The 25965-nt window shown below is 42.2% G+C and overlaps 1 protein-coding gene across 1 annotated transcript in view; it reads right to left on the bottom strand.

Moving 5' to 3' along the window:
- Positions 1-3393: 3393 nt before the first annotated feature.
- The window catches only part of MEP1A (meprin A subunit alpha), a 61114-nt gene continuing 38542 nt past the window's right edge, over positions 3394-25965 (bottom strand). The window contains exons 7-15 of the mRNA XM_039231123.1: positions 23467-23584; positions 19416-19591; positions 14314-14535; positions 13392-13541; positions 10438-10653; positions 8692-9165; positions 7787-7960; positions 6972-7272; positions 3394-3922 (exon numbers count right to left, since the gene is read on the bottom strand). Coding sequence (XP_039087054.1) covers positions 3766-3922; positions 6972-7272; positions 7787-7960; positions 8692-9165; positions 10438-10653; positions 13392-13541; positions 14314-14535; positions 19416-19591; positions 23467-23584 — 1988 coding nt within the window. The 3' untranslated portion in view covers positions 3394-3765. The remainder of the gene's footprint in view (positions 3923-6971; positions 7273-7786; positions 7961-8691; positions 9166-10437; positions 10654-13391; positions 13542-14313; positions 14536-19415; positions 19592-23466; positions 23585-25965) is intronic.

The raw sequence follows: 25965 nt of genomic DNA on the forward strand, positions 1-25965 counted from the left end.
TTCTCTCTCTCTCTCTCAGAAATAAACAAAAAATATTAAAAAAAAAAAAAAAAGACCCCTCCAAAGGATGAACTATGGTAGACCTTACCCCTTATTCGAATCCATCCATGGGAAATTACTGCCAAACTAGGTTTTCATTTTCCACCCACGCTGGATCCGCAGCTGTCCTGGGGCTGGCTGACACACAGCCCACCGCTGAGGCCAGCTGGTGAGTCTCTAGTCTAGCTTCTGGACACTCATGCAGGAGGAAGCTGTTGGCTTTGCCAAGCGAGGTGTGATCCAAGAAGACCCAGAAGAAGTAAACAGTACCAATTGCTGAGAAGGCTGATCCTTGGCCCAAAAGGACACATTGACCCGGCCATTTTGTAAGGGGGCAGGCAGCTTCTCAAGTGGGACAGTGTCATATGCTTTGGGATATTGCTTATACAACCCCCACCCCCCATTCCAGAATAACTCTGCCACCTTCTCCCTTATATTGGACATCCTTCTAACCAAAAACCAAATCTCAAGGAGAGATGAGGCTCACCATGCAAAAATCCCCGGGAGAGAAGTACACAGCAGATGAAACAAAATTTACTCTCCAATGCAAATGACTGATAACTATCCAATAGTCATTGAGTTTTCACACATGTTTGGTGCCTGTCCTGAGCTTTTAATGCATGTAGTCTCATTTAAGTCTTCCAGCAATCCCGAGTTGAGTAAATGTTCTTTTTATTTTATAGACGGATAAAGTAAGTACAGAGAAGTTAGTAACTTGCCCAGGTAGAGCCAGGGCACTACTCAGCTCAAGAATGGTAGAGCCAGGCACTGAATGCGGAGAGTCTGACCTGGAATATGTGGACATCACTGCCTCTCTCTGTTGCTTCTTCGTGCAAACTGGTGCGTGTACAGTCCAATAGCAGGGAGAGTTCTGGGCACACAAAACGGGAGAGGGAGAGCAGTAGTGATGGAAAGTGTGAAGAAGGTAAGGCGTCTCCAACCTTCATCTTACCTGATGATTTCACATAGGGCCAGCCCCGAACACAGTCCCAGGGAGGGATCAGTGCTTTGGGAAGACTTGGGAGTTGGCCCACTTCCCTCTTCAGTCTCTCTCTGATGGAGCATAAAAGGATTCCCACTGTGTGGCTTTATTGAAAGTAGATCTTACATTAGCCACCTAGTGGACTTCCCAAATGGGGCAGCCATTTCAAACTTCAGTCTTCATTCAAATGAACTTCCACGAAGTTCCATTCACCAGAGACACCCACTGTTTTACTCTTGCCGGAGATCTATCAAGCATTCTCAGTGTTGGATGCCATTTAAACACACCGGAGAAAAGTAGGATTTCTCAGGAAGAACTAAGGTGGTGTTTAAATTTTTTTTCATGTTTATTTATTTTTGAGAGAAAGAGAGAGAGAGAGAGCAGGGAAAGAACACAGAGAGAGGGAGACACAGAATCTAAGCAGGCTCCAGGCTCTGAGCTGTCAGCACAGAGCCCCATGCGGGGCTTGAGCTCAGGAACCTCGAGAGCCTGACCTGAGCTGAAGTCAGAAGCTTAACCCATTGAGGCACCCAGGCTCTTAAGGTGGCGTTTAAACACAAGTGAAGAATTGAGACCTTTGTCCTAATAAACTCGGCTACATCATGATTTCCCGTGTGATACGCAGGCTGAAGCAGCAGCTGATTTGCTAAGGGAATTATTTGGATTCTCAGTTTCATTTGTGAGAGCACTGGGCTGCCTTCGGAGCTGATGGACAGCCAGTTTAAGGAATAGAGAGTGGTGGTCCCATGCTTCTACTCTCCTCTTACTGTCTTCACCAGACAGAAATCTTTAAATGTCACCAATGATTTCCACTGAACTGTTGAGTCACACTTGGTTAAAACTGTCCTAAATTTGTCTAGGCCTGAAGGAATCTGCCCAACATGAGACCATGTCTCAATCCATTCTGGGATTGCAAAACCAGCCCTCGGCAGAACTGTGAAAGGTGGAGAAAGATGCATCTTCTCTTCAGTGTCTTATCCCATCTGACTTTTAGCTGTGTCTCTTACATACACTAATATGCATGTACGTATACAAACACATGCTTGCGCACGCACACACACACACGCACACACACATCTCCCCTCCTCAAACTACTGGTCTTATTAAGCTTCCCTGGTGGCCAAAAGGGGACAAGAGCTTTGACTTAACCAAAACACTCATTCTCTCTAGAATCTGCCCACTTTCCTCAAATATCTGAATGGAACCTCAGGATCCTCAAGATCATAACTTGAGCCGAAGCTGGATGCTTCACCAAGTGGGTCACCTAGGTGCCCCAAGAAAATTTTAAAGAAGTATTTTTAGACACCCTTTCTTTCTGTAGTTCCGAAGGTCCAAGAAAGCTCCAAGATAGATCAAGTCAAAGGAAATCTGGGATTCCCATCCCCATTTGGCACAGACACCACGAAGAGCTGGCTCTGGGTGTTTAATAAAGGAAAATGCATCAAGGAACCTGAGTGGTCCAGGATTTGGGGTACCAGTTCCCTAAGTACACACTTTATGGCCATACTGGAAACAAACATGATGGGGTAAGAAGAATCCCTTGAATAGAAAGATGTGAGGAGAGTATGTAGCAGGTGCAAACAACACCTCTTGGGAACGGACTCTCCAGTCTGAGTACGTTGATGTCCCCGGAGGGCTGGCCAAAGCACAGATTGAGGGCACCACTGTCAGAGTCTTGAATCAGTAAGTCCAAGGTGGGTCTAAGAATCTGCACTTCTAACACGTTCCCAGGTCATGTTGCTGCTAGCGGTCCCTGGATGGCGCTCACGTGCCCTGCGTCAGGCTCTATACTGACACCTTGGAGCCTGGAGCCTGCTTGGGATTCTGTGTCTCCCTCTCTCTCTGCCCCTCCCCCACTCACTCACGCACTTTCTCCCTCTCTAAAATAAATAAACATTTAAAAAAAATTTTAAGTTTCTTCTACCAGATATTTTTCATTTGTTAATATAGTAATTTTATACATGAACAGTGTATAAAATATACTTTAAACTTAAACAGATCTGAGGAATCACTCTGGACATCTCTCCCTCTCCACATATGCACACACACAGATTTACATGCAAAGCTGGACACACAAAAGGAACCGACTAAATGTTTATTGAATTTATTAAAGACCTACTTTTAGAACAGAGAAGGAAGAAAGCAAATGCCATTAAGTCTGTTGCAAGGAGGAATGTTCCTCTAACCCACAACACTACTGTGTCGATGCACTATTATGTACTGAGTACCACTGTGTCTGATGAAAAATAAGTATTTGATTTTAATATAAATGGCATACAAGTATCATTGTATGTATTTTACCTGCAGTAGAAATGAGAGTTTCAATAACTTAGCTCTTCATTCATTATTGTTTCATTCATTCATATTTATTGAGTCCCCACGATGTGCCAGCCAGGCGTGCTCCTAGCATTGGAGTTAATATGGTAAATGAGGGCCTGCCCACTTGGAGCTTACAGTCTATGGGAAAGACAGTCAATTAAATAAGTGATTTACAGAGAAAGTGTAATGGGTGCTGTCACAGGACACACTATCTCCCTTCAGAGCACATAGCAGGGTAACAGAACCTTGTGGGGATCAGGGGCAGGAAAACCATTAAGGCCACACTGGAGGCTGGAAGCCTTGCTCCTTGGAGCTCTATTCAAAGCAAGGCTGATAAAAATGCCCCCAAACTGCACTGAGGCCCAGAAAGGAAGATCTGAAGTAGAAAACATGCTTCCGTGATCTGGCTGACGTCAGCAGGTGGGTCACTGCTTGGACTTTTGAGAAAGGATGGAGATGATGCTGAAGGTCAAGAAGATCACGCCGGCTGTGCTTCCGATCATCAAGCCCAAGATGCTGCCGTGCACCTGCATGGCCTGACAGCGCTCCCCAGTGTAAAAGAAGGCATGACTGGAGACACACCTAGGGGAACACGACACAGGGGGAGTGCGGAAGCCACCCAAGCCTCGAACGCTTTGTAGCCACAAGCACCGACAGCAACAGTGGTAGCCGACACTGACTGAGTGGCTCCATGTGCCAAGCCCCGTTCTAGGCTTTATGTGAGTCAACCCAATCTTATGCCTTTGAGGTGGTGGTTACTGCCAGGCCATTCTTCTTATCCTCAATTTGCAGGAAGGTTAAATCACTTGCTCAGGGTCACACGGTTAGTGTTTCACAATTAAAGTCTAACTTCCAGACATCTGTCTCCAGACTGGGGACTCATGGCCACCATGTGCAAGGCTTAGGAGGAAGGTTTCGGGTACTTAAAGCATCTGTGGTCCACACTGGTTCAGACTATAAGCTACAAGGGAAATTCTCCAGAAAGAGTCTGACTCAGTGCATTAGTTGGAGCTCAAGAACTTCCAGACAATATCAATTTGAATGTCACTGTAACATGAGCAGACTGTCACCTATCTCCCAGGCTGCCCTGAAATTTGCCAGCTTGTGAGCACATTGTGCCTATTGCCATGTCTGGTATACAGTAGGAACATAATGGTCACACCCTGGGTTTGTTTGTTTTTTCAATGTCATTTGGTACAGAGATCAACCAACCTCAGAAACAAGGCATTGAGGGTGACGTTTCATCCCTTCTACGGTAGCAATTCTAGCCTTTGTTTCAAACAATGTCCTCATCACAAAGTCTAATCACAGAGCTGAATGTGACCATCAGAAGTCACAGACTCCTTTCACTAATGCTGAAACTATTTTGCCTTCCCCATCTTTAGCCTAGACGTTGGCTTCTTAAAAATCAGTGCATAACAGCAAGTTTGTTCAGTATTTTTCTGGCCCAGTCCCCTCCCAAATTCAGCTTAATTAATTCTTGAGCATTACCTTAGAGGAGCATCTGCTGCAAGTTGTAGGTTTGGGGAAGAGGAATCATTTGGTTTAGCAGAGGGGGACACACAAGTAGAAAGCACTGCTTTCCTTACTCTGAGGATGAAGCCAGCTGGGGCACAGATGGAAATCTGGCATCCAAGGACCTATCAGCTAAGAGGTTCACACCCATGACTCTGGAATCCTCTAGAAACAAGGAGGACATTCTCCAATAAAAGGAACCAGGGCTCTTGGGGAAAGTGGTTCATTCCAGGGCTGGGACACAGAAACTAAAAGATAAGCTTGGAGTATCCTGTGGTGTCAGAAAGTAAGATTGTGTTCATGGAAAAATGAGTGTGTGCAAAAAAGGACACAGAAGCCAGTCTGGAAGAGCTCCCACACACCAGGGCTGGGACAATATGAGCAACCCAAGAAATACTGGTATTATGGAACTATGGCCATAGAATACAATCAACATTTGTGTCCTTAGAGATAGAAATAAGTAATTGCATGAATAAATGAATGGGGAGGAGTGGACAGTTATTCTTTACAGAAGAATGTCACTTAAAGAATGTGGAGGGAGTGGGGGAATGGAAAATCACCGTTGGAATATTACAGTGATATTGTTGCTGCAGGTTCACCGATGGATGCTGACATCAGCAGGTGAGGATTTGAGGAAAAGCAGGGTGCCTGAATGATCTCTGAATGTCTCTCCCAAGACACATATTAGCAACAGAATGAGGAATGGACATCCCTTGGCCAGGTGATCAAGGTTAGAATCACCAGTCATAATGCCCATTGACATCAGGTGCCCCTATTCTTGCCAGAATGTACAATCTCAACTTAATCATGAGAAAACATTAGACACATGCAAATTGAGTAACAATCTATAAAATAATTGACCAGTACTCTTCAAAGGTATCAAGGTAGAGAAAGGGGAGGAAAGACTGGGGAATTGTCCTAGATTGAAGGAAGCTTAAGAAGATGTGAAACTGAATACGATGTGGGACCCTACATTGGATGCTGGAACAAAAAAGGACATTGGTGAAAAGACTGGAGAGATCTGAATAAGGTCTGGAGGTTGGTGTAATGCTAGTGTTAACAGTATTTAGTTGCATTACTGTTCATTTCTTGGCTTTGTTCATTGTACTGTGATAGGTAAGATGTTAACGATAGGGAATGGAGAGGTCTGCAGTATTTTTGCAATGTACCTGTAAATCTAAAATTATTTAAAAATAGGCATTTAAAAAAAGAAACAAAGTGGAGATTGAAAAGAACTCAGAAGAAACATAGGTATTTTGAGCCGAGCAGACTAGTTGCTACCTCTACTACTCTTCTGCCAGATGAAATTGATGCTTCCTCTTATGAAATACTTTATGCAAACAGCAAACATTATAAAAAGTACAAATAAATATAGTGGCCTGTGCCAACAGACAGACCTGGATGCAAGCCTCAGCTCCAGTATTTGCCATCTGGCTAATTTTAGACAAATTATTTAACTGATCTAAGCTTCAACCACCTTATGTACCAAATAGAGATAAGGAGGGTCCTTATGTCACAGGGTGGACGTGAGGAATAATTTAGAGCATACATGTTTACTGCTCAGGGCAGCCTATGACACATAACAAGCAGTCAAAAAATATCGGATGTCCTTATTACTATTATTGAAAACATACTATGAAAATAGTACAACAGAACACATAAACAACAGAAATCATAATTAACAACAACACTTGCAGTCAGTAAAGAAAAGGTTGGCCCTAAGCCCCACTGAAGCAGGTCATGGAGTAGAAAGTCCCTGGGGTAAAAGTCCTAGAACATTTGTGGGCATTGCAGTGGAGTTCAAAATGACAACAACATTCAAGACCCTGTCGATCATATCACAGGGGTAGGGAAGGGATAAAAGTCAAGAGATAGGAGATTTGGGACCCCTTTGCCCTGGCAGGACCCCGGCTTTGCCCTGACAGCATAAGCCCTCTGATTCAGAGCACAGCTTTGTGGGGTCAAGGACAACCACATCCAGCTGACCATCTGATGTAGTCATTGTCCTAACCTGTCTTTTACCGGGGGAAGCAAATGTTGGGCTCACCTCTGCTGACCCCCCACCTACACACACACACACACACACACACACACACCCATTGGCCACAGAGCCTACCTGCAGCTGGCCATCCCCTTCACGTTCACACAGATGCCTTCATTTTGGCAAGGGTTCGGGTCACAGGGGTCTCTGAAGTATTGTGGCCAGTTGTGGTCCTCCAAGGGACCTGTGTTCTCCACTGACCGTTTCTGTCGGCTGGGCTGCCCCGGGTCCAGGTTGCTGGGTAGGGCTTTCTCTAATGAGGCCTTTTGTGCACCTTCGTCTGAGGCCTGCTCCTCCTGGCCGTGGAGAACGAGGCCTTGGGGAATCAGCCTTGTGCTTCCAATTTGAACTTCAGTATGGAGAAGGTAGGTTATATCTTGAGGAAATAGACAAAGGTGGTGAGAAAGATCTATAATTAATATCTGACTACAATTAACTTCCACTTCTGGGGAAAGTTCCCTGGGCCCCTTCTATCCCTCATGGACATCACCTTTAGTGACATGGAAAGGTAGCTTTGAATCCAGTTGATTCTCATGCTACCTGTTTTTATTTTTTAAAATAATCCAATCACATTTTTATTTATTCAACGTGAAAAAGAAGCACAAAGCTAGCATGGAGACACTGATCAAAACTAAACTGAAGTTGGCCAACTGTCATATTTGATAAATGATCACAAAAGATGACACGAAAGTTTTAGTTTCTCCCAAGGACAGTTAAAATAAAGATGGGAGTCCTTGAGCAATAGCTCTCCTAAAAGCGCATCTTTTTTTGTTTTTAACCTGGTCCTCAAAAAAAATCCCTATTCTCCATGAGATGCTTCCAAATCAGTGTAAAATCAGTAGAACCCCCAGAGCAAAGGATTCATTATTCAGGAAAATCAGCAAAAGTACCTTCAAAGTCCACAAAAAGTATAAGGTCATCATTCTTAAGGAAACTCTTCCTTTTTAGCATTTCATGGGAAAGAACACTACTCCAGCCCCAGTCGCTGCTTCTAAAACAATCACAGTCCTTATCATAGGAGCCCACGATGGACGGCCTGTCCCAGATGACAGAGTTGTTTATGGCTGCAAAGTTACAGGGAACATAACATCACATTACCTCTTTATACTTCACTCTCCAACTTGTCCTTAATGAGTATGTAGAGCTTAGTTAGGAAAAAAAAAAAAAAAACATGTAGGAAAAAATCAGATCGCTTATGCTTTTTGGGAGAATTAAAACTCAGAATTGGAAGGGGGGGCAGAGAACCAGAGCTCTGAATGGTCATTTGTCCATAACTAGGTCACTTCCTAGTGAAGTGGGAAGGACAGAACAGTGTCCTTTAAGGCTTCCCTTTAAGGCTTAAGGCTCTTTATTTGAAAATTAAACAGTCCGTGCATTTCTTTATTGATACATGTTTGTTTCATTAACATGCTGATGAGCACTAATATTTTAGGAGTCAGTTCATTAGTTCAGCACAGAGGCTAGGAAATTCTGAGTATTTAATAAATGATTAGCAGTGTCTGTCTTCTCATTCAGACTGGGTTTGATGAAGCAGGAACTGCCTGATTTGCCTCTATACTGGGTACCGGGCGCTGAGTTTGGCCCAGTGCAGGTCTTTGATAAATGCTTGATGAGTGAATTCAAAAAAGAGAAGGGAGATATGATGACATTGAAAATTTTAATCTATTCCAACATGATTGTGCTGCTGATACACCCAAGCAGGAAATGTTGAGAGGAGGTGTTCATCTCTCGTACACGGATGGGAACCACATCTGTTGGCCCTTTTGGGTTGAGGGGCAGATCTTAGAGCACCTACCTGAAGATGTCTGGGACTTGGAGGTCGTGAACACCATGCTTGAGGACATTCTATTCCTGGCATCAGGTTCCTGGTCGAGTATTGTCATTATCGCCTGTCTGTTTTCTACTGGCCACTCCAGGATAGCATCATTCTCCCCACTGCACAGGTGAAAAGCAACTCCTAAGTAGCCAGACTGACTGTAGTTTGTTCTGCCGTGAGGGTATAAGGTCAACCCAAAACCATATCCCTCTGAATTGTAGAACCGAGGGCTCAGAAGCCTGTCCCCCTTAACTGTGCTCTGAAGGACCTGCGAGAAATTCCGCACTGTCCAAACACCTGTGGGGCATGGGGTTTCCGTCAGGGTGATGTCATCCAGGTAAATGCCCCCATTTGAGTTCTGGGGGTCACCTTTTGAGCCCTGGAAAAGATAGCGAAACTTCGTTTCTTCTCTAAGTGTCACGTGGGCAATTTTCCAGTTTTGGTCCAAATCTCCTACGGACAAAGAATAAGGTTGGTGACCACTGCGGCCAACACTTACTGAACACAGACTCATACTCTGGTACCAGGCCAAGCACTTTATATGAATTATCTAATGTAATCCTCACAGCATCCCTATGAGGGTAGGTACTGTTATAAATTGGTTAAGGAACTTCTCCACAGTCACATACCTATTGAGGGAAAATAACCGTAAAAAGAAACACTAATTTATGTTCATATTCATATTCAAATCTTTTTTTAAGTTTGTTTACTTTTGAGAGAGAGACAGGGAGAGTGTGAAGGCAGAAAGAGAGAATCCCAAGCAGGCTCCGTGCTGCCAGTATAGAGCCCCACATAGGGCTTGAACCCACAAACCACGAGATCATGACCTGAGCCAAAGTCAGATGCTTAACCGACTGAGCCATCCAGGCACCCCTCATATTCAAATCTTAATCAGAATTCGTTTTCCATTGTTATTAAATTCCATAAGTTTTGTGTTCTCCCCTGGGTTTCATGGTATAAATGCACCCTTAATGTTTGCACTGAATACCTAAATATTAAGCTGAACCATATAAAATAGTCATTTTGTAAACCCAAAGTCAAGTAGCGGCAATTTCATATGGTCCAATCTATGACTTGATGTCAGAGAGATATATGATTGGCTCTACAGTAAGTCTTCACACAGAGGACAAGCTAGATCTCCCCTATGCAAAACCGACTCACTCACCAACACCCAATTTTTTTCTCTTCTTCATATTATGTGAAATTCCACCAAGTAGAGGATCCATCCTCTTTTAAGAAGCAAATAATACAGATTTACTACTATCCAGATACTCACATTCTAGTGACAATTAGGTCTACTTGCTTTTTTCCTGAGACTGAATTGGAAGTGAGAATTCTGAATAAAGAACTGTGGTAAGAAGTGAGAAGTCGTTCTAGAACAAGGGGTCCTTTGCTGGATAGCATAAGAAACCAGAAAGGAGCTTGAGGGTCTAGGGTCTCTTGCAAAAGTATATTTCAGCCTCACTTAAATTTTCGATGTGGTTTCTGACTTCTGAATGGATAAAATATTCACTGAGGTGTTAAAACACACCAGCCATTATGCTGGGCTCTTTGAAGAGGAGGAAGAGGGGTGGAGGAAAAGGGAGGAAGACGAGGGAGAGGAGGAAGAAGAGGAGAAGGCACAAAGAGAGGGGGGAAGGGATCAACAGAAGGGGAAGGGGAAGAAGAAGGCACAGGATCCCAGATTTAAGCCAAATCAGTCCCTGCATGAATGTCTCTAGGTACCTTGGAAAGTCTGCACCTTGACCAGCTTGCGAACATTGCCCGTGCTGTCATCTCTCTTGACCCAGATGACGAGTCGATCTAAAGGACTTCCTGTCATTTTATAGAAAAATTGCAGGCACTGCTGCTTCCTCTTCGGGTAAAGAATCCGAGACTCCAGCAAGGCTGCCTCTTCTGCCAGCCCCGATCCGGTGCTGAAGTGCATGAAGTAGCCGGCACCTGTGGTGAGAGCACTCCAATGATCCACCTCCAGCTGCCCACACCCCAGGGGGCCCTGGACACCAGCCAAGTGAAATAGTGAGCAAAGGCCATTATCCCGGCAACAAAAGCTAGAACTCTACTGGGGAAAATGAAAAGAAGGTGGTTTGTCCGTAAGTCTTCTCTGCGTCTCGGGCTAAAGCCCCAGCTCTCCAGTGCCTCTTCTGATGCCTTTGTCCCCAAGCATGTGAAGTGTATACGTCTGACTTAAGGAGACACAGGTTTCAAGCAAATTTGATGGAATTTAGTGTCTTTGAGATGAAACTATTCTATTCTATTTTCCTCATTGGCTTTCTAGTGTGAATTAGAGATTCATTCCAAGGAAAAGAGTCGATCTCCTAGTTATGTGACAAACTGTGGGATTCCAATGTTCAGAAACTAAAATTTAAATATTTACAATATAAAGGTTCGGTCTCACCTGTTTCTGGCCTATAATTGGAAGTATTATTGATGGTAAAGAGTCATGTTTACTGTGCCGTAAGAAGGGGCATTCGAGGCATATTAAGGGGACTAGTGGAGGATTTCTCCTGCATGTAAAGAAAGCCTTGAAAGAATACTGGAAAGGAGGGTGCAAAAATGTCTATGTGTATGACCAAGCTTGAGTTGTCCATCTCCTATACCTTAGAACTCTCTCCCCCGAAAGAAGCAGGCAGCGAAAGGAATATGTCATTTGGAAAATCAGCACATCAAGGTCAAGCGCAAAGAACAATTCTTACGTATAACGAAGTCCTTTAAACTGTACTACAGAATTCAACTTCTTACCAAACAGCCCACTCAAAACATCTCACAAAGTACAAACGAAGTGAGCTTCTAATACAGTTCTAAGTACTTTGCTAATATGACCCTCAGCTTCCCCCAGCCTCATACCACTGTACCTTCCCCAATAGCAGCAAGCATCAGGGTTTAAATAAGCATTCTACAAAGCCTAACAATATCATCATGGCTTTAATATTCTATCAGGAAAAATTTCTATTTTCTCGCATGATCTTCTCAGTACTTGAACTTACTAGCCTGAACACTCTGCATGGTGAGTTGCTGAGTGCTAAATACAACAAGAGGTTCCATGGCTAAGAAGGTGTCGAAGGGGTCCTTGCTGAGGAATTGAACCCAGGTGTACTGATGGGTAGGAAATGAAAGTCTGATAACTCAGGCTTGGGAATCAGGGGGCCTGAATTCTTGCCTATGACCTACCACTATCTAGAAGGTGCCCATTCATCTCTCCTGGTTTCAGATGGGAGGTGGTTTCTATCTGAAGCCAGATCCCAATGGATCCTATGTGTTCTTTGAGTCTACACATCCACCTTAACACCACCGGTGCTCTCTGGCAGAGGGAATACACTCCCAGTAAATGTCTCCCATGGAAGAAGCATAATGACTCATCAAGCTAACCTGAGATACCTTTTTAGATATTTCTTCTTTTCCTTGTTCCTATTAGGGTACTGGGACCTCTCACATGAAGGTCACCCTTCTGTTTAGCCTGAAAGTGTACATTAGCCTGGAAGCCAGCCCACAGGACAGACTGGATGAGGAGCTCTGTTGGGAATTTAAAGAGGACTTCAGACTTAGATCACCCTTTGGACACTTGAGATTATGTGTTTGGGAATATGATTTGTGACAGAGACTTTCACCCTTTCCCAAGGCCAGAGGGAGAGTGGCAATTGTTTATGACCTCTGACCCCAGTGGTCTGACATCTGGGTGACAAGCTGGGTCCCTTCTGTGAAGGAAATATAACCAACCGCCACAAGCAGTGACAGTCTAGTCTTTAAAAACTACCTATAATCTATAGGGTTGAGATTTTTCTCTAAGACAGGTACAAAATAAAAGGATGCTAAAGTAGAAATAAAAAATGAATGGAACCTCTGGACAGAAAGGGAAGATGGGGGAAAAAATCGAGAGGGAAGCTGCTGGTTTGCAGCTGGAGGATTTGTATTCATTCTTTCTTTCCATCCTCATGCTTAAGTATCAAAATCCTGGAATGCTCAGAGAGGCTGACAAAAGCAAAGACTTTTTTTTAAAAAAAGAGTACCAACAAAAACAACTTTCAGTGGTCACAATTAGCAAGTGATGGGGCCAGATTTCCTGTCCAGGTCTGTCTGACTTTATGGCTTTTTTGCTCTACAAACCACACTTAAAGACTCTCTGAAACTGTGCCATCCAATATGGTGGCTTCCAAATGTGGTAATTAAGCACTTGTGCTGTAAGGGTAAGATACATACCAGATTTCAGATACCTAATGTACACGTGTGGAGTGGCTTATTAATAACTTTAATATTGATTGTATATCAAAACGCTAATATTTTGAATATATTGAGTTCAATAAAATGTATAAAGACAGTTTCTCTTGTTTGTTTTTTATGCAGCTACTAGAAAATTTCACATTATGTATGTAACTTGCATCATAGTTCTCCTGGAGGGCACTGTTCTAGAAACATTACCTTTATTTACAAAATCATGTCTTAGCAACCACATGTCTGTGGTTGTCATCACCTAAACGCATCTTGCTTTTGTGCGCCCAGAACCTGCATGCTTTTGGTTGAGCTAATAATTAAGATATGAGAAAAGTTCCTTGTGCTTGTTCAGATTTCCAAGTTGGATAACTAACATTGCAATTGATGCAATGAAAACATGCATTAGGCTGCTGTTCCCTAACTGAACCCGGTGAACCACTTCAGTGTGCTGACTTTCTGCCTTCACTCACCCGTGCATCGTCCCACCAAGGTGTGGTCCACTTGTCCAGGCTGAGAACTGTCCTCATGGACCCAGTCAGCATCATCTCTGGTCCCCTGAATCATCCCGCAGATGTTTGCCTTCTCAAAAGCACAGTGGTCCAAAAGAGTGTGAGTTGTGGCTGCAAATGATATGTGTATCACTTGGTTTAAAGTTTAAGTCCTCTTATTTCAAATACCTGATGTCTCAAGCTAAAAAGACCTCACTGTTCAGATAGAGCCCGCTTTCTTGACTCTTCTCAAATGCAAATCCTTCTGTCTATTATGTCATAGAACATCTGATATAGATGCAGCCCTACCCACCTCACAGAATCAAATGATAAAAAAGACCTGTCATCATGTTTTGCTATAAATGCCAACCAAGAACTCCAAGAAATCAAGAAGGAGGTACCTAGTAGATCTCTGTACATTGTAAGTCTTTTGTACGTACATATTGAATAGAATTAAAGAATGTGTCCCTCAAGACTAGTAGAGTCATTTTAGAAAACACCCCACCTCTGAGCAGTAGATTACTCTAGAAAAACTACCCTGGGTAAAGAATTTTGCAGGATTAAAAAAAAAATACTTCCAAGCTTGTCCCCTATCTTGAGATTTACATAATGAAGCATCATTCAAAAGGAAGCAAAAGAAGTTGGGCAATTACAGTTTCTTACATCATTGGTCCAATACTTTCACCTTGCAAAACACAAGCACGTAATTATTCTTCATAACCATCCTGTGAGGTGGGTGTTACCATGTTTTCTACTCTAGCGATAGGCTAAGGTTATGTGGCTTGTCCACTGTCTTTCACTAGACCAGGAAGGAATGGGGAAGAGGAATGTAGGGGAAACTGGAGGAGCAGGGGAAGCTCTGTTGAGGTTTGTTTACCTACTTCTCAGACCCTGCACTACTCACTGCAATTGTACATTCGGTTCAGCCTCTCCAAATCAGTGGCGCTGAAATCCAGGCGCTGCCCAATGATGGTGTTAAACTCAGGGATCTTGGCTGTGATGGTAGGAGCACTTTCATTCTTGTTAAATGAGAAAGGCTCATAATGCATCAAAGACTCGTAGTCATAGGGCGTGTTGAGGTCTGTGATGAAGGTGTCATCATAGGTGTTAAAGTTGTGCTCAAAACCTAAGAGAGAACGAATCCACAGGTCCTCTTTAGTTACATTATTTCCTCTGCCATATCCCGTTTGACTAGATACTTAAGCAGAGACCAAGAAGAAAAAAGGAATATTTGTTTAAATATATATACATATTTAACGTAGTTTATATTAGCATAACGTACATAATATCAACACATATTATTAAGTAATAGTAACAAGTAATTTTTTTTAAGTAAGCTTCATGTCCAGGGTGGAGCCCTGAAAATCACGACCCTAAGATCAAGACCTGAGCTGAGATCAAGTCAGACACTTAACTGACTGAGCCACCCAGGAGCCCCTAACAAATATTTTAATTATATTAATATATTATATGATAATATATACACTTATAAAAATCAAAAATATACTTAAATAATCAAGCACGTTATAATTAATATATAAATTTGCATACAACTTATTAAATATATGTATATATTTAAATCAAAGATTCATTTTACAAATAAATGAGTAAATAAATAAGTGTGTGTGTGTGTGTGTGTGTGTATATATACATATGAGGTTTTAAGAAAGAGAAGATAGGGACACCTGGGTGGCTCAGGTCATGATCTCATGGTTCGTGAGTTTGAGCCCTGTATTGGGCTCTGTGCTGATGGCTCAGAGCCTGGAGCCTGCTTCAGATTCTGTGTCTCCTTCTTTCTCTCTGCCCTTCCCCAGCTCATGCTTTCTCTCTCTCTCTCTCAAAAAAAATAATAAATAAACATTAAAAATTTTTTTTAAAAAAAGGAAGAGAAGATAAAACATTAAAGTGGAGGCAGGTGTTCAAATGGCAGGTAAAGGAAATTTGTGAATTCAGGAAAATATTCAGGATTGATACATCTTGCTAATAGGCAAGTACCCCATTCACCAAAAGCTGTACCTGGTCAGCTTTTTCATGGGTTAGAAAGGAAATCCAAGGGGCAGAGGGAAAGGTAAGTAGCTTCCAAGAAAGGGGCACCCTGTCAATCAAGGCTCACATTCTTTCCAGAAATAACCTCATGGACAGAACAATAAAATAGGAAGAACAAAATTGACTTTCCTTTCAAATAGAAATGGAAACTATTTTTAGGAGATCAGCACAAGTAAGATAATAGATATTGCAACGTGAAATGCTGGAGTCAGAAAACCAATCAGATGTTCTTTTAACCCACTAGCCATCAGAAATTTACTGTTTCAGCTGCAATAATGATACGTTCACAGATTTTTAATTTCCTTCTTAGGGAGTGACAGGAAAATTGAATGAGAATGTGCATAGCTTCCACAGTCATGACTTCCCATCTTCATGTATTTCTCCTTTTCTAGCTTCCCATCCAGCTGTCTTGAACCACCTTGCAAAGACATCAACACAGGTGCATTCAGGATTGAAGAAGAGTGGCACAACATGGCAGTGGTCTAGCAGGTGCTGGAGGGAGTCTCTAACTGCTTTTGGCAAAGCCAATGAACCCTACTAATCAAAACTTGATTTTAACTATAAATGAAAATACCAATGTTTTATTCTCCCAATTCATGGGATTTCATAGAGACTTAACTTGAAAGGGATCAAAGCATCTTTGAAGATGGGACAGAACTATAAGAAATAAATGACCCAAACAGAAGGGGAAAGTAACTCCTTCCAGACACTTGGCCCTAGGTTGTCCTACCCCAAGGGATAGAACAATAAAGAACATCCGGCCAATGTGAGGACTGGGGCTTGGTCTGGCATCTCCTGGCCACTCCTGATGAAATCTTAAGAAAAGTACTTTCAAATTCACTGGACAGGTTTTCCTTAACCTTGACAGTGATCGCCAGGTTAGAATAGATCATTTATTCTTTACTACTCAAGGATTCTTATCAGAATCTTGCACCAAATGAACATTTCTTTTAATGTTTTTATTTATTTCTGAGACACAGAGAGAAACAGTGTGAGCAGGGGAGGGTCAGAGAGAGAGGGAGACACAGAATCTGAAGCAGGTTCCAGGCTCTGAGCTGGCTGTCAGCACAGAGCCCGACGCGGGGCTGGAACCCACAAACCGTGAGATAATGACCTGAGCCGAAGTCGGACACTTAACCAACTGAGCCACCCAGGCGCCCCCCAAATGAACATTTTGAATAATTTTTACAATTTTATTCAACACGTTTTTGCTGTGCCTACTGTCTATCTCCTGAGAGCTGTACTAAGTGGTGGTGGTCTCTGGCAGTGAGTAGGACAGGCCAGGTCCTGCCTTCAGTGAAACTCGCAGCTGAGAGCCTTGAAGAGGGAGTGATCTTGGACACCAGAGAGGCCAGTCAGAAAATCTCGTGTGTAATGGGTCACGTGGAAAATATTTTTGACTTTGTGAGCCATATGGTCTCTGTCACAACTATTCAACTCTGTCATTGTAGAACAAAAGCAGTCATAGGAAATATGTGAATAATGGGCATGGCTGTGTTGCCATGCAACTTTATTTACAAAAGCAAGTGGATATGGCCCCCAGGCTGTAGTTTGTGGAAACCTCCTGGGCCTCAGAAATTGAAGTCTTTCCTTGGTGGGAGATAAAAGATCCAGAAAACACACTTCTGGCTTATGAGATGGAGATGGAGTTGGGGAGAGAACTACATTGCCAGTATAGCATCATCTTAGATTGAACAATTATACTGGCATCCATGAAAAATGAGATGCAATAAAAGTTATAAATTACCCTGAACAATAATACTGCCCTTCCTTACTGTTATATTAATTCGATGTCTCATTTGAGAACAGTTCTCCTGAGATAGTAGGCAATTTAGATATATGGAATTATACCTGATGAAAATATAGGGAGGAGATAAGCAACATGTGTTGATTCATGTTCAACCAAGAGCTGAGCAAGTCTGAAAATTACCCTGGCAAATGTGTTGGCTCCATCTCAAAAAGGGAACTCATTTGGCCTAAAGTAGTATTTGTTTAATGTTTATTTTGAGAGAGTGAGAGAGAAAGCATGAGCTGGGGAAGGGCAGAGAGAGAGAAAGAGAGAGGGAGACACAGAATCCGAAGCAGGCTCCAGGCTCTGAGCCGTCAGCACGGAACCCGGTGCGGGGCTCAAACTCACACCCATGAGATCATGGCCTGAGCTGAAGTCAGGCACTCAACCAACTGAGCCATCCAGGCAGGCCCTGGCCTAAAATAGTTTTAAAAGCACTAACCGCTGTGTTCTTCAAGACTGACAAATGTGAATGTTCTCTGCATCCTTACTGAACACTCGGCAGAACCAAGTATATGTATAGGGAGGTAAGAGAGTCAAGTCTCTGGGCAAATCCAAGCACAGTCTAATAGTGCCCTGAGCCTTGCAAGCAGAGATTTGGGCCTTGGATCATTGATCCCACTCTCCTTTCCCTCCTACACAGACCCAGTTATAACACACTTACATCTAGGAGAGAAACACATTAAATTTGATATGTTATCTCATGTCTGGGTGAATACTTGCTAATACTTCTCCAGATTGAACTGCAAGGCAAAGAATATTACTTTTGCTCCGTGGTTGGGTGGTAAGATGGGTGGAAGTTGGAAGGTGGGGTTCAGTCGTGGTCATGTATTAGGTTTTGGCAAACCACACAGTTTTTCTCCTTTCCCTGCCACTTCACATTCACAGAAATATCAGAATATGAGGTGGTGGGAGGGACCTAGATTGAGAAACCCCTTAGGTGATTTTGATATGATTAGACATCACTACCCCTACGTCATGTAAGAACCATTGACCCGTCTTACTTTCAAATGAGCTAGTTCTGGCAGAAGTCCTTTGGACATTTGCATTTCATTTTAAAATATGACTAGTGCTTACAAGTCCCTAAAAGTCAAATCATTATAGATGCACTCCCATATATGAACCCACATATGAAACTGGTATGTAAATCAAACAAGTAATTATAAGGCAATTATTTGCTTCGTGAAAACCACGATTGGTAATAGTAAAGGCATTTTAAGACATGAAAGTTTTATTAATCTATTGCTTCCAAAAAGAATGTTTTCCCACTTCCTGAACTAATTCATAATTGAAAACTAGATGTTTTCAGAAACACAGTATTGGCTTTTTTCCCAGCACATTGGGAAGCTGTTCAATAAACGAGTGTTTTGTATACTCGAGAGCAAGACTTAGTTGGCTTGAACAACTAGGGAAGGTAATGCAAGAAAGTCTAAAGAAACTACAGAACATAGAAATCGTTAAAATAACATACCCACATAACGATAAGTGAAATAAGACTGTGTTATTCCTTGCACAATGTGGCTGGGGGCAGAAGGAGAGAGGTATTTAGGAAGGAGGAAGGTGGGGGAGTGGGGGGAGGGGTATAGGAGGAAGAAGGGCCAATAAATTTTGACTAACTCAGACCATCAGCCAGAGTTAACACAACTGGGGAGACAATTTCACATGAAAGAATTCATTTTTGTTGTTGTTATGGTTTGTTTTTAAACACCTATCATTGATTTGGTAAGGCACCAGAAAAGTTCTTGAGTATATATTAGAGTCATCGCTTGTTCAACTAAACTTCATGCAGACTTCTGGATCTACATGAGAATTCACATCCAGAAAAATGGCCATGACATCCTCAGAGGCCTAATTCAATTTACTATGACAGGATGACAGATGGCGTTTTAGATGGATTTTCAACAAAAACACGGAAACAAAGCAAAAGCTTCCAATTAACTTTCAGTTGACATTGAATTAGGCAACACATACTGTTCCCTAAGGCCCTTATCTGGGGCCAGTTACCATCAGCTGAGCACAGCCCACAGAATAGGCCAACAAATTGAAAACTTTTCCCAAGCTGGGTTCCCCAGCTGAAGCTTCCGTCTGCACACCTATGTGGCTTGGACATCCCAGGGTGTGTCCCAGCAAGTGATAAAGGTAAATCCCGCCCAACTCCCTTCCATACACACCTGGAAGAATTTCATCCCACCAGATGTTTACATAGTCATCACGGTCAGTCCTTGACTGCTCATGGTAAAATCCCAAAGCATGGAGGATCTCATGTTCAATGATGGCCTTATAATCACACCCCTGGCCAATGGAAAGGTTCTGTCCCACATGTTGATCGCCAACCTCAGACCAGCACCTTGAAAGAAGAGAAGAGGGAAGTTTTCTCCTAAAGAACTCTCAGGTGGCTGTAATTCATAAGGTTCCAGAACACAAAGTTGAAGGATGTTAGTTACATAAAAAAAGAAATTATCAGTAGCATTCTCATAAGCTAATAGTTTAAAATAGGGGACGAGTTACATGAGCAACTTTCCCTGCAGGGAATAATAAGCAGTCTTTAAAAATGGTGGTCCAGTAGCCCCTGGGTGGCTCAGTCAGTTAAGCTTCCAACTCTTGATTTCAGCTCAGGTCATGATCTCATGGTTTGTGAGTTTGAGCTCTGCATCGGGCTCCATGCTGACAGTGCAGAGCCTGCTTGAGGTTCACTCTTTCTGCTCCCCCCTTACCCCCCACAGGCCCACACTTGTTCTCTCTCTCTCAATATAAATAAATAAAGTTAAAAAAAAATAAAAGCGATGGTCGATTATCAATGTGGTACCTACTCAGAGGCAAATCAATCCTAATAATACACCAGGTAGAAAGAAGTAAAAATTGGCATTCTTTCTCACCTCCACAAACTCAAAGGACACTTCATAATATATCACTATTGCCTTTGTACCACAATATTAAGTTGTCTCTGGGTGGTGGCTATGGTTGGTTTAAATTTTCTCCTTTGTACTTTAATGAATTTCCAAATTTCCTATAACGAGCAGGTATAAATTTTACAATCATGAAAGAGAACTTCATGAAAGAGGCGGCGAGTCCACCTCTTTGGCTGTCGGCCGATCTGCTGCATGATGAAAGCACAGAGTTGGCTGCCTACCATTTCTGAAGGGTTCCAGGCAAGAAGGACCCATAATTTCCCCCCATAACTTCCCACAGAAAACAACAGACTCAGGAACTGCTGGCAGATTCTCTACATTCATCATGACGCAGTTGCAACCCTTTTTTCTCCAATTATTTTTTGTCTTTTCTCATAAATCCAACTTTCTGCTCTTTGAGTTGTGGAACAGCATCCACACTCTAACCAGTGCTCAACAGAATAAAAGATTTGCTCATACTTTAAATTTTTTCTTAATGTTCATCCATTTTTGAGAGAGAGAGAGCACAAGCGGCAGAGGGGCAGGGAAAGGGAGACATAGAATTTGAAGCAGGCTCCAGGTTCTGAGCTGTCAGCGCAGAGTCCTACATGGGGCTTGAAATCAAGAACCATAAGAGGAATTCTGGAGTTCAATCAACTGAGCCACCCAGATGCCCCACCCATACTTTTAAATGTGACCAATGGATTTTGTACAAATTCTCTGGTGACAATCACATTGTCTTACCTGCCATTGTTTTTGCCAAGATTGCTAACATCATACACCTTCAAATGTTGATGGGTTTAATTTCTACTCAAAGGTAGATTTTAATGATCTTCTAACAACTTTTTAAGGTATAATTTACATATCATGAAATTCACCAATTTTAAGAACACAATGCTGTTTTGTAAATGTACGCAGTTATGCAAGCATCACCGATCAATTTGCATCCCTGACAGTAGCTTTTTTTTCCAAACTAGATTGACTCTGCAAAATATCCACAATCCAGAGGAAGCACTTATTTATCTTCTTTTAAAACATCCCTCCCCCAAAAGAAACGTGTAAGTAGCAAAAATGCCACAACTCTGCCACTCTCTTTTGCATTGTCTTTCTAGAAAGAGCCTGGTTAACCCCCACCTCCTTCAGGGGACCAGGGCCCTCAAGGTTTTGGGGCACTTTGGTCCAATTTTTTCACCATTCTTCCTTCTTTTTCCCTTCCTGTAACTTAAGCCACAGGCAATAAGACTCTCCCAGACTCAGATTTTACGAGAAAGAACACCCCTTAAAACTGACCTATCCCTTCATCACAAACTTTGGGATTGAGTTACAAATTGAAAAGAAGCCCAGAGAATTTTACTAGGAAAAAGAGAACTTTTGGAAAGTGATCATCTTAGCTTTGTTTTATTTTTAAGAGAAAAGTGGTAGCTAAAAATGGAAATAAAAGTGTTAAAAAAAAAATGAACTTTCTTCCCTGAAACCTTCAATAAATAATTAAAGGCTTTGGTACTTTCTTGAAGCGCAAAGGTTGTCAAGGGACAAAATGAACACATCAAAAGCAGAGAAACTTTAAAATCCGTGTTCTTGGCAAGGCTCAGGGTATCCTTTAATTGTTTTTCCTTCACATAAAAAGGAAGTGTGAACACCATTGGTTATCTCCACTTCCATGACCCACAAGAACCTCATAATGTGTCCGGGAACACACTCACTATCCCAAAATCAGTTCTTCCGACAATATTCCCAAGCTCAATGAATGAAGTAACCACCCGCCAGTCATTGGATCAAAAATCTTAGAGACACCTTTGATTCTCGTTCTTCTTAACCCCTCAAATCAACTAACCACCAGCTTTTGAGAAGTCCCCTTGTTTTTATAATTTTGAAATCCATTCCCTTCTTTCTATTCCAACTGCCTCTTCCTTAGCGCATGTCCATTTATTTCCTTCCTGGATGATTGGGACTTTCTTTAATGGGTCTCACGCCACCAGTCTTGCCCCCACTTCAATTCTTCATTCATGACTGCTAGAGTAATCTTTCCAAAATGGAAAACTGAACATATAATGAATCATGCACAAAAGAGTGGATTCCCTCACACGGGGTTTGTCTATTACCAGGCTCCTGCTTATTGTCCCAGCTCCACGGCCCCTCACGCCGCCCCTTACATGCCACTTACGTGAGTTGTCCAAGTACAACAGCTTCATGTTTATGTTTGCTTTTTTCTTCTTTCTCTCTTCTCTTCCTCTTTCTCTTCCTTCCTTTTCCTTCCCCCCTTTCTCTCCCTCTCTTGCCTTCCCCCGTTTGGTACTTGCCTCTCCTCTGTCTTTATGTCCTTCTCCCCTCTTCATTTAACACACAGAGTGGCTCTCCGTGATTCTACACTCCACACTACTTGAGAGTTCCTGTTTCTGCACTCTTATGGCCCATGGCACTCCTCTTAGTATATATAACATTGTTTTTCTCCACCACCCCATCTGCCAGCTGTAAACCTTGTGAGATCTAAGACCCTGTGGCATGCTTCTTTGTGTCGAGATACTAGCACCCTTCCTGGCTCAGACTAGGTGTGCATAAATTACACTTTTAATAAAAGTCTGAGCTAAGAAAAAACCACTTGGGTAAGTAAGGAACTTGTGTCTAAGTGGTCGCCACAATTTTACTTTGTTCACTGCTATATTTTGCATATTGTTTTTTCCCTGAGAGGCTAAATCGTGTGCTAACTTCCTTCCCCATCTCTTATCCATCCATGATTAACAAAACCACCGTCAGAACTAGACAACCAAATCCAGGCAACACCTAGAGGCAGTTTCGGGAACTGTAGCATGAGGAAATGTCTGTGCTTAAAGACAAAGGTGCAGTGGCAGTAGATGACAGCTTCGCTTCCCCACCTTATCTACCCAGGTTGGCTGACATAAATACCACTGGGGAAAAAAGAGCTTCTTTCTTGATATACCACTTACTTCTCCTAGGAAATAAATACCTACAAGCTACACATAGAACTTTTCAAAGAGGTCCAGCCAACAGAGTACTATAATTTAAAACAGTACCATAAAAAGGGTGTAATTTATACTGTAATACACCTGACTTAAAAAAAAAAAAAAAAAACATTCTGCAAGTTAAACCATGACCTAAACCCAGGAAAAGAATTGAGATAAATCTCCCTGGTGCCCAGAAATATCCAAAGAGCTCCTTCTTCATCTACAGCATTAAAAATATGATAGTTTCAAAATTCACAGAGCAAGATTTGATTCTGCTTTTAGCTTCCTTTCAGTTTCTTCTTTTGAAAGACATGCATTACTTTTTATAAACCAAAGGATTCATGATGACACACAGAAAATTATATACTTACCCAGAAAACTTCTGAAATATGATATATGAACTTTCTCCTTCATAGGGCTTGAAATCTACACAGGACCTGAGGCGGAACATTTCAAAGGCATAAAGAATGGCTCCTTTGGCATTCAGTCCTGCAGAAATCAGCAAAAATGTCAATGAGTGTCACTTAGATCTTAAATAATATACATAACATGGTTCAGAGAAAATCTTGCCATCACATGAAATCCACAGAGGTCTATGATATATTTTTTGGTAGGTAGTAGATTCCTTGGAAACTAAAACTATAAAACTAGTTCTGTATATAAACATTAAGTGCAGGGGCACCTGGGCAGCTCAGTGGGTTAAGTGTCCAACTTTGGCCCAGGTCATCGTCTCATGGTTTGTGGGTTTGAGCCCCACATCGTGCTCTGTGCTGATGGCTCAGAGCCTGGAGCCTGCTTCGGATTCTGTGTCTTCCTCTCTCTCTGCCCTTCCCTCTCTTGCTTTCTGTCTCTCTGTCTCAAAAAATAAATAAACAATAGAAAAAGTTTTTAAAAAACACTAAGTGCAAACTTTAAATACATAATGTAAACATAACTACAAAATAAGAATATACTCCTATGCGTAGCTGAACAAAATTATAAACTGACTTCCCCATTTCCTCCCTTCCGCTTTCCCCATTCAAGTGGAGCCTCAGGAGAGTTGCATTGCAGAAGAGAAGACTGCAAGCCATTTGTCTTCTGTGAGCATAAAGTGCCTTGGAGAGAAGCAGTGAGAATGATGCTATGACAGTCTAAAAAGATAACCTTCTAGCTGGAGGAAGACAGCAGAGTTTGGAGTGGTTATGGGCTCTGAGAGCATGAGAAGCACATATGGTATTTTACCCTGCTTCCTTGCAAGGCTCGTGGAGAGATGGTGAGACTAAACAGATAGCGCTGGAAACAGCTTTGGGAAAGATTTCCTTTTTTAAGGAATTTTTAAGAAAAATTTTTTAATTTTTATTTTATTTTTGAGAGAAAGAAATGCAAGTGGGGGAGGAAAAGAGAGAGAGGGAGACACAGAATTGGAAGCACGCTCCAGGCTCTAAGCTGTCAGCACAGAGCCCAACGCTGGACTCGAACGCACAAACCACAAGATCATAAGCTGAGCCGAAGTTGGACGCTTAGCCAACTGAACCACCCAGGCGCCCCTGGAGAAGATCTCCATAACCCCAACTTGGAACTATAGCAGCAGAAGCCTAATGGACCTGAAGAGGCCATAATAGATGCTTACTAGTAACCTGTAGGGTATGACCAATGACCAAAGATCAAATGTCTTTCCTCTCCCCTAACATGCACATGTGCTAGCATTGCAAAAGATAAGCATGGGGTGGGGAGGAAAGATACTCTGAAGGAACAGAGATTATGTTTTACTTAGTATGTGTTCTTTTTCTCCCCTCAACTCATTGAAGGTAGAGCTCTAAGTTAAAAATTAAGCTACGTTAGGGGCGCTTGGGTGACTTAGTCGGTTAAGCGTCCGACTTTCGCTTAGGTCATGATCTCGCGGTTCGTGGGTTCGAGCCCCGTGTCGGGCTCTGTGCTGACTGCCAGCTCAGAGCCTAGAGCCTGTTTCGGAGTCTGTGTCTCCCTCTCTCTCTGACCCTCCCCTGNAATGAGGCTGGAAAAGTCTGAGTGGAGGACGGCATGAGAAGCCACCCTGTGGGGGTAGAAGTTGCTGAATTATCTAACCTGGGAAAGCCGACTCAGCAACTAGAATTATCTGAGAGCTTTTAAAAAAAAATGTTTAGGGGCGCCTGGGTGGCTTAGTCGGTTGAGCGTCCAACTTTCGCTTAGGTCATGATCTGGCGGTTCATGGGTTCAAGCCCCGCGTCGGGCTCTGTGCTGACTGCCAGCTCAGAGCCTAGAGCCTGTTTCGGAGTCTGTGTCTCCCTCTCTCTCTGACCCTCCCCTGCTCACGCTGTCTCTCTCTCTCCTAGAAATAAATAAAAATATTTTTAAAAATAATTAAGCTACGTTATATAAAGTTAAATTATATTTCTTGTACACTTGATTTTGTGCATTCTTTCAAAGAGCTTATACTTCTCGGCTGTTTACCTAGTACTCACTGTATGGTTTCCTGGCCCTATTTCATTTAATAAACTACCAAATTCGAGATTCACTGTTCAGATGTCATAAGATTATACCAAGGCCATTAAATAATCAATGAAATAATCTGTAAATTACTTATGGAAGCAACACAGATAACAAGAGTATGCATTAAACCTACTGAAAGATTTTCATGAAACTTTACCTATCCAGAGTGGCATCTGTAATATTAATATCTGTACTCAAGACATCTTAGCTGTCACAAACTGGGACAAGTATTTGCAAAATACACAACTGACAAAAGACTTGTATCCAGAATATGTAAAAACAAAACAAACAAACAAACAAACAAAATCTCCTACAACTCAAAGAAGAAAGACAAGTAACTAATTTTTTAAATGGGAAAACTATTTAAACAGGCATTTTACAAAGGAAGACATACAAATGAA

The sequence above is a fragment of the Hyaena hyaena genome, unplaced genomic scaffold (genome assembly GCF_003009895.1).
Source record: "Hyaena hyaena isolate Hyena2069 unplaced genomic scaffold, ASM300989v1 scaffold_55, whole genome shotgun sequence".
Lineage (NCBI taxonomy): Eukaryota > Metazoa > Chordata > Mammalia > Carnivora > Hyaenidae > Hyaena > Hyaena hyaena.